The following is a 14,057-nucleotide window of genomic DNA, read 5'->3' on the forward strand; positions in this document are numbered from 1 at the left end:
TGCTAGCATGAATTAGCATTCTGCTAACATATTTTAGGATGTTGCTAGCATTAATTAGCATGTTGCTAACATGAATTAACACATTGCTAACGTGATTTAGCAGGTTGCCATGTTTTAATACATTGTTAGCATGATTTAACATGTTGTTAACATGAATTATCACATTGCTAGCATGAATTAGTACATTGATAACATGAATCAGCATGTTGCTAGCATCTCCTAAGCTAGTTGCTAGGCTTGGCTAGTGATAGATACTTGGTGGACGAAGCTTAAATACTCTATTGAAGTTACTGTATTAAATGTTTTGACCCCCTCAATCAAAGTCTATGGAACTTTTTGTAGTTTTGATTGTCCGTTTAATGACATAATCACGACGTTTAATTTAATCGCGAGTCTGATCAGTTAGAAAAGAGATAGCAACCTGAGACAGAACAGCATGTAGGTCTGACACGAGTTTGGTGGTTGCAGCTTTAAAGCTCTAGGAGGAGATACTGTTTAAAATTATTCTCAGAAGAAGAAGAGGAAGAAAAAGCTTTGTCAAGCCAACAAAATAATGAAAAATGTATTATTAAATAAAATAATATATAAATATTAAAATAAACTATTTATTGTAATAAAACTGCACAAATAATAACCCAAATGAAAGTATTTATGTGGTGAATTATGCAGCGACTAAATTAACAACGAAATTCATATGTATGCTGGACAATCTGGTAAAAATAATCAATTTATAAATAATAATAATAATAATAATAATAATAATAACATCAATTAATAATAATAATAATCATCGTGTGTATATCTCAAAAGCATAAACCAGTAGATTACTAGAATTACTTGCTATTTCAACTATGTTAAAGAATTAAGCCAGCGTGCCTCAGAGTTTGCTGATTGTCCTCTTCCTCACTGTCGCTCCAGTCGCAGTCATCAGAGTCTGAATCCCACTCTGACCTCATGATGCTTTGCATTATTCACTTACTGTCTGATCTGAGCACAGCTATAGGTGCACATATACCACTACAGTACAGCACACTTCTATTGAGACAAAAACAATCACTGTGTGACATCTGTCCCATCATTGGCAGTTCTGAGCCGAAGAAGAGCTCTCACACACGACTCTGAAAGCAAGAAGGGCTGGACACTAAACGCTAAACACACATACGTCTGCTCCTGGACCCAACTGCAAAAATTGCCGGACACCGCACACACACGCTGCCGGATCCATTTCCAGTGAAGCACGCTTGCGGAGGGTGAGAATTCTTTACAACATATCGGCTCTAAAGCTGTCACAGCACAAATACACAATAACGCTACTGCAAAGGTCACAGCTGCTGCACGATATTACTGAACACAGAGGGAAATCTGTCATCATTTACTCACCCTAAATGACGTTCTGAACCCTTATGAATTTTGTTCTTCCGTGGAACACACACATTAAAAAAAATGCTGAAATTGCATTTTTTTCTTAAAACTACTACACGACTGGACAAAGTACCATTCAGAAGAACAATGAGACTTACGGAATGATTTTTTTGTCAAGGAGTCAGACTGTCCAGATCCCTATTTATGTTTGCTGTATGGAAAAGAGAAGTTTGGAAATTGCTAAACTTGTCTTTTTGTGTTTTATGAAAAATCATACTGGTTTGGAATGACTTGAGAGTATAAATAATGACAGAATTTCCATTCCTATAATTGTAAGGCATTTTGCCTTAAGTGGGACGCATCCGCCTGCTTAAGGAAACACAGTATGAAAAACAGACAAATCATAGCTGCCAGATGTGTTTGTGAACCCATCAGGTGTCAAATGCTTCAGAATGCACATACACACACGCATGAATTTAATCCCGGCTCCAAGAGATTCCTTTATCAAATTCTGGACGCTGTTAAGTAGCCCTGTAAAGTTACCCACCCACATGCTGTATACAAGGGCGCTGTGAGCTCTGAGAGAAGAGCATTTAATTGATCTCGAAGGGATCATAGTGACCGCGTGCAATGTTCTGATTTCCAAAACCGTGGCCTAAATTTCACCTCCGTTCACACACTTGCAGCAGGACACCTGATACACAGCGGAGCAATATCAACACACTCTCAGGATCACTGTTTCCTAGTAACACAACCAAACGCAGGATTATAATCAGGAGTAAACATTCCCCTTAAAATAGACACCAGAATAGAATAGAGCACAATAGAATAGAACAGGATTTTGTATGATTAGCATAAATAGAATAAACAGCATGAATAGAATGGAAAATAATAGAGATAATAAGCATGTTAAACCAGAATAGAACAGAATTGAATAAACTGGAACATAACAGAATAAAACTGATCTCAGAATGATTAGCAGGGACAGAATAGAACAAAAAACAGCATGAATAGAATAGAATGGAAAATAATAGAGATAATAAGCATGTTAAACCAGAATAGAACATAATTGAATAAACTGGAGCATAACAGAATAAAACTGATCTCAGAATGATTAGCAGGAACAGAATAGAACAAAAAACAGCATGAATAGAATAGAATGGAAAATATTATCGATAATAAGCATGTTAAACCAGAATAGAACAGAATTGAATAAACTGGAGCATAACAGAATAAAACTGATCTCAGAATGATTAGCAGGAACAGAATAGAACAAAAAACAGCATGAATAGAATAGAATGGAAAATAATAGAGATAATAAGCATGTTAAACCAGAATAGAATAGAATAAAATAGAATTGAAACTCCAAGAATGCATGAGAACAACTGATGATATCTCACTGGTCTATAGTCGCATACCTCCTATATTATTTCCTTGTGTGCTTTTGACCCTTATTCCCTGTTCTAACCCGTGTTCCACTATTGTTGGCAGCTAGTAGGATTTCCTGCTGTGGGATGCTCTAATGCATAATTGGTCATAACCTTTAAAAAACTGACAAGTAAGATCAAAAAGATTTATATAATGTTTAGATTCAAATACATTGACGGTTGCTCATATTGCCAAGCCCACCATAACAGGAAATCGAAATCTGGAGAAGGTCATTTTTACACATTAAGCAGTTCAATTAGGAACATAGTACAGGAACTAGAAAAATCCCTGGCAGAAAACACTAGATTCTGCGTAACATAATTCCTGAATTAGCCTGTTCTTACTCAGTCGTAAGAGTGTGAGAAAACAATGCTTTTAAATAATATGTAAGTGTAATGTCATGTTTGCAAGTGCAGCAACTCTAAACAGTATATGAATCAAAGATTTTTTTCCATTCCATTAATGCTTCTTGTCAGCCGCCACAAGATGTCACCACATCCTTTAAAAACTAATGGGGTGAATGAATCTCACAAGAACCTGTCCAGGTCACATTTCACTGAATGATCAAAATAAATAAATAAAACCATTAAGATTTTTGTAATAATTACCCTTATTTTCAATAGTGATTTTTTCTCACCACTGTAATGCACTGTAATTATTTATTATAATCTATAAATAGAATAGAAACTCATATCTTGTTTTAATAAAGAGAATGAGATTTTCCGCATTACAGTGATGAGAATTTGAAGGGTATAAATGTTAATTTAAGCAATATATATTTCTCATGATTTTGGGTGAACACTGAACATGTTTTGAGTTTAAGCTTTGTATTAAATCCGACAGTAGTAGGCTATACAGTACAATCTCACCCTTGTAGGGCTTTTTCCCCAAATGAGTCTCCTTTCCCCATTGAGCGCAAGTAGACGGGCTCCTGACCCGGACATTCCTCTCGAGTCATCGTCACCTGGACAGGAGTGAAAAGAAGAGGAAGAGATTAACATGGGTTCATCTTCACAGCATCACTGCTTGCACTTTGCACGGAAATAGACTTGCCTTTCCTTTACTGATAATGAAGAATGTGTCTCCTCTTGCCCCCTGGCGAATGATGTAGTCGCCATCCCCATAGTGCGTCTATAAGACAAAGAAAATTGGTTTGAGGATGTGGGAAAAGATGATGGGGAAAAAAAACTCAGCTATTTTCTATGAAGAGGGTAAGAATAAAGGATGTGCAGACATAAGACCCAAAAGATTTCTAAACAGAAAAGAGGCAACAGAACATCTCTCTGACCCTCAGTGTGCTCTCTAAGACCTTGACCTCCAGACACATCAGTCTGAAATCAGATATGACCAGCAGAAAGGAAACCGAAGCCCAGAATGACTGACACAAGCAAACACTTTGTTCCAGTATTACCTAGAGTCTGACCTCCAACAAAACACCCACATATACACTGGCAGTGATAAGAGACAGGCTTGTGACTTTAAAAAAAACTAGCAGATTTTGCTGCACTAATGCAGTTCTGGCTCTTTTTCTCCATGTTTTAAATTACAGTGGTCCTAAAAGTAGTGCATAACATAACATTCCACTAGCATTAGAGAACCAGAAAGAAATAATTTTTGTCTTCAAATATATCATTTAAATATCATTTAATAACTTTTTGCTTGAGTGTGCCTTAACTAGGTTTGATGTTCATACATTTTGAGTGTAGCTTAAGTGCCACTGTAGCTAGACCGTTTGAGATGAGTGCTTTCCATTGAGAAGTATTCACTCAAGTCTGTGAATATTCAGTAAGATGCAGATATGGCTGGACTCTAAATTGAGGCAGCTACACTACAGTGCTATGCATAAGTTTAGACACCCATGCTAAAGTTGACTAAAAAGAGGAATAAAAAATCATCTTTTGGAAATTGAACTTAATGCCTTAATTAAAAAAATTAGGAAAAATCCAACCTTTAAGGACACCAATTTTCTTTGTGAATGAATAATGTATCGTAAATAAATAAATGTTCTTCCTTAAAATACAGGGTGCATAAGTTTGGACACCCCTATGTTAAATTCCCATAGAGGCAGGCAGATTTTTTTTTTTTTTTTTTTAGGATACTATGCATCCTGATAAAGTTCCCTTGGCCTTTGGAATTAAAATAGCCCCACATCATCACATAGTCTTCACCATACCTAGAGATTGGCATGGAGTACTTTCCATAAGATCATCTCTCAATGCAAATCAAACTAGCTATTAGGCTAACTGAAATAAAACCATGCCAATCTCTAGGTATGGTGAAGGCTGTGTGATGATGTGGGGCTATTTTAATTCCAAAGGCCAAGGGAACTTTATCAGGATGCATAGTGGATCCATGAAGTAACTGGCCTTTAAAAATAAAAATCTGCCTGCCTCTATGGGAATTTAACATAGGGGTGTCCAAACTTATGCACCCTGTATTTTAAGGAAGAACATTTATTTATTTACGATACATTATTCATTCACAAAGAAAATTGGTGTCCTTAAAGGTTGGATTTTTCCTAATTCTTTAAATTAAGGCATTAAGTTCAATTTCCAAAAGATGATTTTTTATTCCTCTTTTTAGTCAACTTTAGTATGGGTGTCTAAACTTATGCATAGCACTGTATATGTGCAATTAAAGTAGGAATTGCATCAAATATAAGTGACACTAATACCAAGGAATGAGGACAGATTCCATTCATGTGGCCAGACTTTCATTCCCCAGAGCATTAAGTTAAAAACCTTCAACAAATTTCAGTTTCTCATTTAAGGTCAATCATTAGATAAAGAGACTCCCTCCACTCTTGCTGACATTTATTTAACAAATCACATCACACAATTTTTCAAGGAAGGACTGGAATGAGAGCTTAACCTGCTGTGAGTTTAACCTGCGGTGAGTCATTTTAATGACGCAGAGCTCACAGTGCCAATAGATACTTTCATTGTTTGATGCTACTTCCACACATTTGCTCTTCTGTTGTTGTTTTGTTAATGAACATAACAGATTAACATTATGAACATTAGTCTAAAAACAAATGGGTTGAGGTTTGCCTGAAGTTTGCCCCCGCTGGTAGATGCTGTAAATACACATTTCCTTTGTCACTGAATACAAAATTGAAAAATGTAATTGCAAATTTTTATCTCTGAATTCTGACTTTTTTTCTCGCAATTGCAAGTTTACATTTCACAATTCAGAATTGCAAGATATAAACTTGCAATTGCGAGTCACAATGCAAGTCAGAATTGCGCAAAATAACAATTGCAAGTTATAAAGTTAGAATTGTAAGATATAAACTCGCAATTGTAAGAAAAAGTCGCAATTATCTTAAAAGAAAAAAGAAAAAGTATGCCGTGGTGGAAATAAGCTTCCATAAATAGCTGTGTTTTGATATAAATAAAAACATTAGCAAGGAGTGTTGTTATCGTTAACTATAACTGTTAATTATTGTTTTAGGTAACTGAAATAAAGCTGAAATAAATCAAATATAAATATAAATTGAAAAACTTAAACTTCAATGAAAAAGTGTTGCCTTGACAAACTAACTGAAATAAATGTTTAATTTGAAGTACTAACATTACTAAAACTGAAATAAAAATAAATAAACGCTAAATAAAAATATAAAACAATAATAAAAATGACAAAATCACAGAATTACTAACACGTAAACAAAAGTAAAATGATGACTAGAAATATATAAATACAATCTAATTAAACATACTAATTAATAGGCCTACTATAATAGTAATAGTAAAGTAATACTAAAATTGGCAAGTAACAATGAATATTCCATAGTATAATATTGTAGTATAATTAATAATATAATGGTATAATCAATAGGCAAGCAACATAAAAACAGTGAATATTCCCTTTTATTAGATGTTTCACCAGTGACATTATAATGTGTAAGTCTGAAAATAAGTTTTGTCCACTCCTTTGTTTATCCTGCTGCAGATGTATCATGGTTGCTGTCTAAATATTAGACCTATTACACATATATGTAATTCATTATATGAGCCAAACCAATTTATATGTGTTGTTGTGTTATTGTTGTGCTTTGTGTAACCATGTGTTATCACAAAGGCAGACCACAGCGACTGCAAGATTATCAACAAATCCACACAGAATGGAAAACGACAACCTTTCACCCCTAAACAAAGGGAACTGTGGGTCTCCATCACTCACTCTCCAGTGATAAATGTTGTATGCTGAAGAGGTGATGTGGACCTTTATGTCTGTGAATGACAGACTGACTGATGACTAAGACATTCACAATGTTTACGGCTCATCTTCTCAGACTATTATTGGATAAAAACATAGATTATTCTCTTTTGGTGCTTAGTGCAAAGTCATTGAATATGACCTCAGAGAATTGGTTATTCTCCATATCAACAGAGATAAAACTTAATGAAAACGTATTTGCAGGATTACTCACCAATATTGTGAAAATTTCGTATCCGCAACGTGGTATTCATACAGCAAAACAAGATGGCGGCCGAACAGAAAATTTTCGACCCAAACTCGATGACGTCAGTAGTCACGTGGTTTGAACGTGGACTTAAAATTGTAATTTGATTTAAAGCAATTAGTTTAAATTACACCCAAAAAACTTAGTTTTACTTCAAGGCAACTAAACTCAATTACGTAAGACCAATGACAATGCAGAAAACTGAATTTATTGAGTGAAGTATAAAAGGTTCTTTAACATAATGACAAGCCATATGCACTTTTTTCAGTGTGCCGTGTATGATATTAAAGTAGAATTCAATGAAATGAATGCATGTGTTTATTTATATATTTGTTTTATTTTAAAGGCTGGTCAGAGTCATGAGATATTTCAAGTGTAGTTATAGGCCTAAGTAAACGATGGAGAGCCATTAATAAATATTTTAGTAATAGATCATTTGTGGACTTTTAATTACATGATTTATTTGGGTTTTTCCTGCATCGAGAATTACGAGGCGGCCGCCTCCGTCAAATGTCGTGCCCCATCCGGCTGTCCACAAAACTCAGACAGGCAGCCACGACTCACATGCTCAGATTAGGCCTGTCGCGATAATTAAATAATCAGAAATATATATACAGTGAGGAAAATAAGTATTTGAACACCCTGCTATTTTGCAAGTTCTCCCACTTGGAAATCATGGAGGGGTCTGAAATTGTCATCGTAGGTGCATGTCCACTGTGAGAGACATAATCTAAAAAAAAAAAATCCAGAAATCACAATATATGATTTTTTAACTATTTATTTGTATGATACAGCTGCAAATAAGTATTTGAACACCTGTCTATCAGCTAGAATTCTGACCCTCAAAGACCTGTTAGTCTGCCTTTAAAATGTCCACCTCCACTCCATTTATTATCCTAAATTAGATGCACCTGTTTGAGGTCGTTAGCTGCATAAAGACACCTTTCCACCCCATACAATCAGTAAGAATCCAACTACTAACATGGCCAAGACCAAAGAGCTGTCCAAAGATACTAGAGACAAAATTGTACACCTCCACAAGGCTGGAAAGGGCTACGGGGAAATTGCCAAGCAGCTTGGTGAAAAAAGGTCCACTGTTGGAGCAATCATTAGAAAATGGAAGAAGCTAAACATGACTGTCAATCTCCCTCGGACTGGGGCTCCATGCAAGATCTCACCTCGTGGGGTCTCAATGATCCTAAGAAAGGTGAGAAATCAGCCCAGAACTACACGGGAGAACCTGGTCAATGACCTGAAAAGAGCTGGGACCACCGTTTCCAAGGTTACTGTTGGTAATACACTAAGACGTCATGGTTTGAAATCATGCATGGCACGGAAGGTTCCCCTGCTTAAACCAGCACATGTCAAGGCCCGTCTTAAGTTTGCCATTGACCATTTGGATGATCCAGAGGAGTCATGGGAGAAAGTCATGTGGTCAGATGAGACCAAAATAAAACTTTTTGGTCATAATTCCACTAAACGTGTTTGGAGGAAGAAGAATGATGAGTACCATCCCAAGAACACCATCCCTACTGTGAAGCATGGGGGTGGTAGCATCATGCTTTGGGGGTGTTTTTCTGCACATGGGACAGGGCGACTGCACTGTATTAAGGAGAGGATGACCGGGGCCATGTATTGCGAGATTTTGGGGAACAACCTCCTTCCCTCAGTTAGAGCATTGAAGATGGGTCGAGGCTGGGTCTTCCAACATGACAATGACCCGAAGCACACAGCCAGGATAACCAAGGAGTGGCTCTGTAAGAAGCATATCAAGGTTCTGGCGTGGCCTAGCCAGTCTCCAGACCTAAACCCAATAGAGAATCTTTGGAAGGAGCTCAAACTCCATGTTTCTCAGCGACAGCCCAGAAACCTGAATGATCTAGAGAAGATCTGTGTGGAGGAGTGGGCCAAAATCCCTCCTGCAGTGTGTGCAAACCTGGTGAAAAACTACAGGAAACGTTTGACCTCTGTAATTGCAAACAAAGGCTTCTGTACCAAATATTAACATTGATTTTCTCAGGTGTTCAAATACTTATTTGCAGCTGTATCATACAAATAAATAGTTAAAAAATCATACATTGTGATTTCTGGATTTTTTTTTTTAGATTATGTCTCTCACAGTGGACATGCACCTACGATGACAATTTCAGACCCCTCCATGATTTCTAAGTGGGAGAACTTGCAAAATAGCAGGGTGTTCAAATACTTATTTTCCTCACTGTATATATCTATCTGTGCTACACAATCCTTCAGAAATTCTAATATAATGATTTAAGTGGTCTAAAGGTATTTCATATCTTGTTGTGAGGGACAGAAGAAATTTTACATCGCTAAATTAAAGTTCACGGAAACTCGTCTTCCCTCAGCTCCAGCTGTCAATCATTCTCCATTCAGCATTCAAACAGCGCGTCAGTACCAGGTCAGTACGTTAAAACTCCTCGTCTACCATGTTTAATGATCGTGACAGCCCTAGCTCAGATATCCATTTTCCAAGCAGGATTTTACTACCTCCACCTCATTTTGAGCCAGGAAAAACCCTAAAATAGTATATAATTGTTACTATCGGTAGAGATTGTATATAATACATTGCGTGTATATCTGCATTGCGTTCATTGAGTGGATTGCATAAAGTTTCTGACATTTGATTGATGAAGAAAAATTGGTGAATGAGAAAAATGAAGTAGGAAGAGTGGTTTATACTTTAAAATTAGTCAAGTAACAGTTTAGTTGGTGTGATGTAACCAAAGTTATTATGCTTCAAGTTCAAATCAAATGACAAAAGTTTGTTCCGTTTAAGCCACGTGACCACTGACGACATCGGTTTGGCTTGTGAAAATTCTTATCGACCACCATCTTCTTTTGCTGCAGGATAACCTCGTGGTGGACACAAAATACATATGGTGAGTAATCTTACAAATTATGTTGAGTTTGTTACTACCGTACATTTATAAATCACAGTTAACAGATTAATGCAAGCGTTTTATCAAATAATTGTATTTTTCAAAGTGGACATCGGAGAAGTTACACTTTATCAATAAATGATGGATAAAGTAATTAATTGACACGTTATACATTTGTAGTATTTAAAAGTTCAAAGTTGAATTAAATCTTTGTGACTATATACTGTTTTGATATAATAGATCATGTTATATTGCTTATACCGCGGCATAAAAATATATCCGAACAGCTTTCAGTGTGCGGGATATTTAAAGTTACTGATAAGCAGTGTTGGTCAAGTTACTTGGAAAAAGTAATTAGTTACTGATTACTGATTACTTCTCCAAGAAAGTAATCCAGTTACTTTACTGATTACTTATTTTCAAAAGTAATTAGTTACTTTACTAGTTACTTTTCAAAAACATGATGCACGAAATGATTACACTATAAAGCAAAAGACCTTTCAGCCTAATTCTATTCTTTCTGCATATTTCATCATCTAAAATTGAATCATATGAAACATTCTTTTTTAAAACTTGTTTTATTAGTTTCAGTATTTTAACTTTATGCACATTGCATCAATGACTCACTCATTAAGATGGTTGCCTGCCGCCTCCTACTGGCGGTTTATAAATATTTCTATGCACAAATAATATTTCTTAATTGTATATTCAAAAAATATTTTAAATAATCTCATTACATTATTTAATGCAGTTTATTTGATTGCATGGTAACAGCCCTTTAGCATCTTATTATTCTATTTTAATTTATTGATCAAATTTAATTTTAAATGAAAGATGAAGCAAACGATTAGGGAAAAATGCCCTTTATAAAAGGTTAAAATATCATAAATATGCCGATTTATATATGTTAAAGCTGACTGAACTGATGAGAATACTGATTCAGAATAAATTATATTTACAACACACACACACAAAAAATCAATTTTTTTTCCTGTTCAAACAAATGTTTTTACTCAGACAAGTGAATGACTGACCGAAGGACAAATGAAAAGGCTTAAATGTTGAGCCCTGGTATATATTTTTTATTATTATTCATTTATTTACCCATAAACCTGTCTTTAGGAAGCCATAAGTTACAGTGGCAAGAATTACTTTGTGAAACCTTTGGGGGTGGTGGACAGGGTTTACATTAAGACAGGGGTATGACTTAATCTAGTTAATCATGCATTTCTTTTATTTTATTCCACAGTTGATGTGTGCAGTTTTTTATTGCTTGCATTAAAATAATTTTCTCTTGTTTTGTTTTTTAATTGCAGTCTTTTTCTTCTGCCATTCATACTTATCAGCTCCATGCAATCTTAAGCTTTTCTTGGTTCAGCTGCACACAGTCTGAAAAGGTTTTTTGGCAGTTTGCTAAAATAAAAGAGCCATTCTAAGAGCTGTTGACTTTTCTACCTTGAGAAAGAACGTTAAACGAACAACTTAAAAAGGCATAACAAATCATGACATAAGACTGACATCACTCACAACGTACCAATGCATTATCCCTCATGAACACGTCTGATGTTTGCATGTGTGCATACCAGTTTACCATTACGACATCGTTCATGAATAAACATGACGTCTGAACACGGACAAACGGTGCGTGTTGACGCGTCAAAATTCACGCGTTTCGTTTAAAGACTTTTGAACGCGATCGCTTTGCCATAGTGTTTACCACTGACTTCGCGGCGCTCATGTCATTGTCACTCACGAGTCACGGCTCACGTCGCGAGACAGTCTCGCAGTATAACGCAGTAACGCAGCCTGCTTACGGGGAAGTAACAGTAATCTAATTACTGTTTTTGCAATTGTAATCCCTTACTTTACTCGTTACTTGAAAAAAGTAATCGGATTACAGCCCATCAGTGCTGATAAGTTACAGTAAAAAACAAACATGAATCAATGTGAAAATAAGAGCGGTGTGTGTTTGATCAAATTAGAGCACGATAAGACTCTAAAGAAAACACATAGGTACTTGGTCAATGCCTTGTAGATGCACAGCACTGAATTGAGCTCTTTTTAGTGTCATATGGCGTTTGAATGGTCATAGACTTTTTATTTTAATCAAAAATGTCTACCTTGCCAAGTGTTCACTTGAACGCATTTGGTTGTGTCTTAAACATTTTTTTTTACCATCTCAATGCTCAAAATTTATCGGATGAATGCATGCTTTAAATAGCTTATTGTACACGTAAGTTAATCACTGTTCTAAACTAATGTTCTGCTGCATTGGGGGATGTGGTTCGTCTGATGGTGCTTGGAACCCTAAAAATAAAAGTTAATTAAATAAAACTATAATAGTATATCTAATACTAACAAATGTAATACTATAATACTAAAATGACACTGGGAATCAACATAATTATGGTAGATGTTGCATCATTGGATCATTTCTGGGAAGGAAATTACACACTTTTTAAGGCAACTTGCAAAGACAGAACACTGTGTGGAGACAGTGACTTTGCTAACACAGACATGAAATCAACGGTTGCTAATAAGAACAAGGTGTCCAAAAGATCATACTGCAGGAAAATGCAAGGTGATTTAAATGCAAGGTTTGTGATTTAAAGTCTATCTCAAATGCCCGTGTGTGTGTGTGTTTCTTAAAGATCTCTTACCTCCTCGAGGACATCAGCCAGCTTGCTCAATATTTCTTCTGAAAGACCCCGGAACGTCAGAACACTGTCAGTGAGAGACAACTTACGTCATTATGTTGTAAAAAAAGAAACAATCATCTGTAAATGTGTGATGGAAGAGATCCTTATCTAAGGCTGAAGGGTCTTTTGGCCTTTGTTAATGTTATGTAACTTCAGTGTTTATTTCCTCAAAATAACAAATATTTCATATACTGAATATCACTGTACACCGGGTACATTTCTTATCTGCCCTGAGATGGTTCAAACAGGTGGTCACAATCACACATTGACATAAACCCAGAGTTGCTCTCTGCCACGGAAACAACAATAATATCCCTCAATCACTATAATACAACATTTCTAAACATATCTGGTCATGTGTTGCGTAATGGAGGAAAAGGTTTGTGTCTGGCTAATTTGTATACGCTGAGCTCATTAGCCAAAAAGCCAAGGCATTATCTAGATTATGTAATAAAAGCTGTAATTTATCTAAACCTAAATGAATCATGTTTAGCATGAGATGGCAGGAGAGGCCGTCTGATCGTAGATTGTCCCTGATGAGATCTGCGCATCTTTGTCTTGTTGCATTAGCAAACGCACACACTTTACAGGGACGGGCTCCATGTTTCACTGCTGTGTGTCATGAGATGATCATACATCAATAACAGCTCCTGCATAAATATTTCACATGCCATAAAAAATTCAACGGGCCATTAAAGTCTCCTATTACAGTTTAGCATAAGACTGCAGCAGAGAAATCTAAAGGTTTTATGGACAGGCCATTCTGAGCAAACATTTGTGTCTGAAAATTACAGGATTTTATATTCTTTGTCATTTCATTTAAAAAGGTTGCTAATGAACTTTCAAGAAATCCTATTTTCCCATCTGAGATTTAAAGTATCATGGCTGTAACCATCATAAGACATTTGGGAAGCAGCATAGGGGGACGTATCTGCCTAATATTCAACAAATGTGAATAAGCCTTGCAAAATACCAACAGTTATTAAATTGTACTAATATTTTTACTTTATATATGTTATTTAAATACTGTAATATGAATAGATTCTGACAGTATTCACTTTGTAAAAAATCAACAACAAAAAAATATATAAATAGAAGAGAAACTTTTTGCTATTTGAACCATGTGGTAGCAAAAATGGGGTCATTCACTTAAATATTACTTAAATAACTGTTTGAGGGTGTGTTCACACTTGTAATTCACTT

The 14,057-nt window shown here is 35.7% G+C and overlaps 1 protein-coding gene across 3 annotated transcripts in view; it reads right to left on the reverse strand.

Annotated features, from left to right (window-relative positions):
• The window catches only part of prkg1a (protein kinase cGMP-dependent 1a), a 97,212-nt gene that overhangs the window by 18,412 nt on the left and 64,743 nt on the right, over nt 1–14,057 (reverse strand). For all 3 annotated transcript variants that reach the window (XR_013819478.1, XM_079854419.1, XM_079854418.1), the window contains exons 5-7: nt 12,816–12,879; nt 3,844–3,921; nt 3,660–3,754 (exon numbers count right to left, since the gene is read on the reverse strand). Coding sequence is in view for 2 of the 3 variants with exons in the window: in XM_079854419.1 (XP_079710545.1) it covers nt 3,660–3,754; nt 3,844–3,921; nt 12,816–12,879 (237 nt within the window). In the remaining variant the exon portion in view is untranslated. The remainder of the gene's footprint in view (nt 1–3,659; nt 3,755–3,843; nt 3,922–12,815; nt 12,880–14,057) is intronic.

This window comes from Squalius cephalus, assembly GCF_949319135.1.
Source record: "Squalius cephalus genome assembly, chromosome: 21".
NCBI lineage: Eukaryota > Metazoa > Chordata > Actinopteri > Cypriniformes > Leuciscidae > Squalius > Squalius cephalus.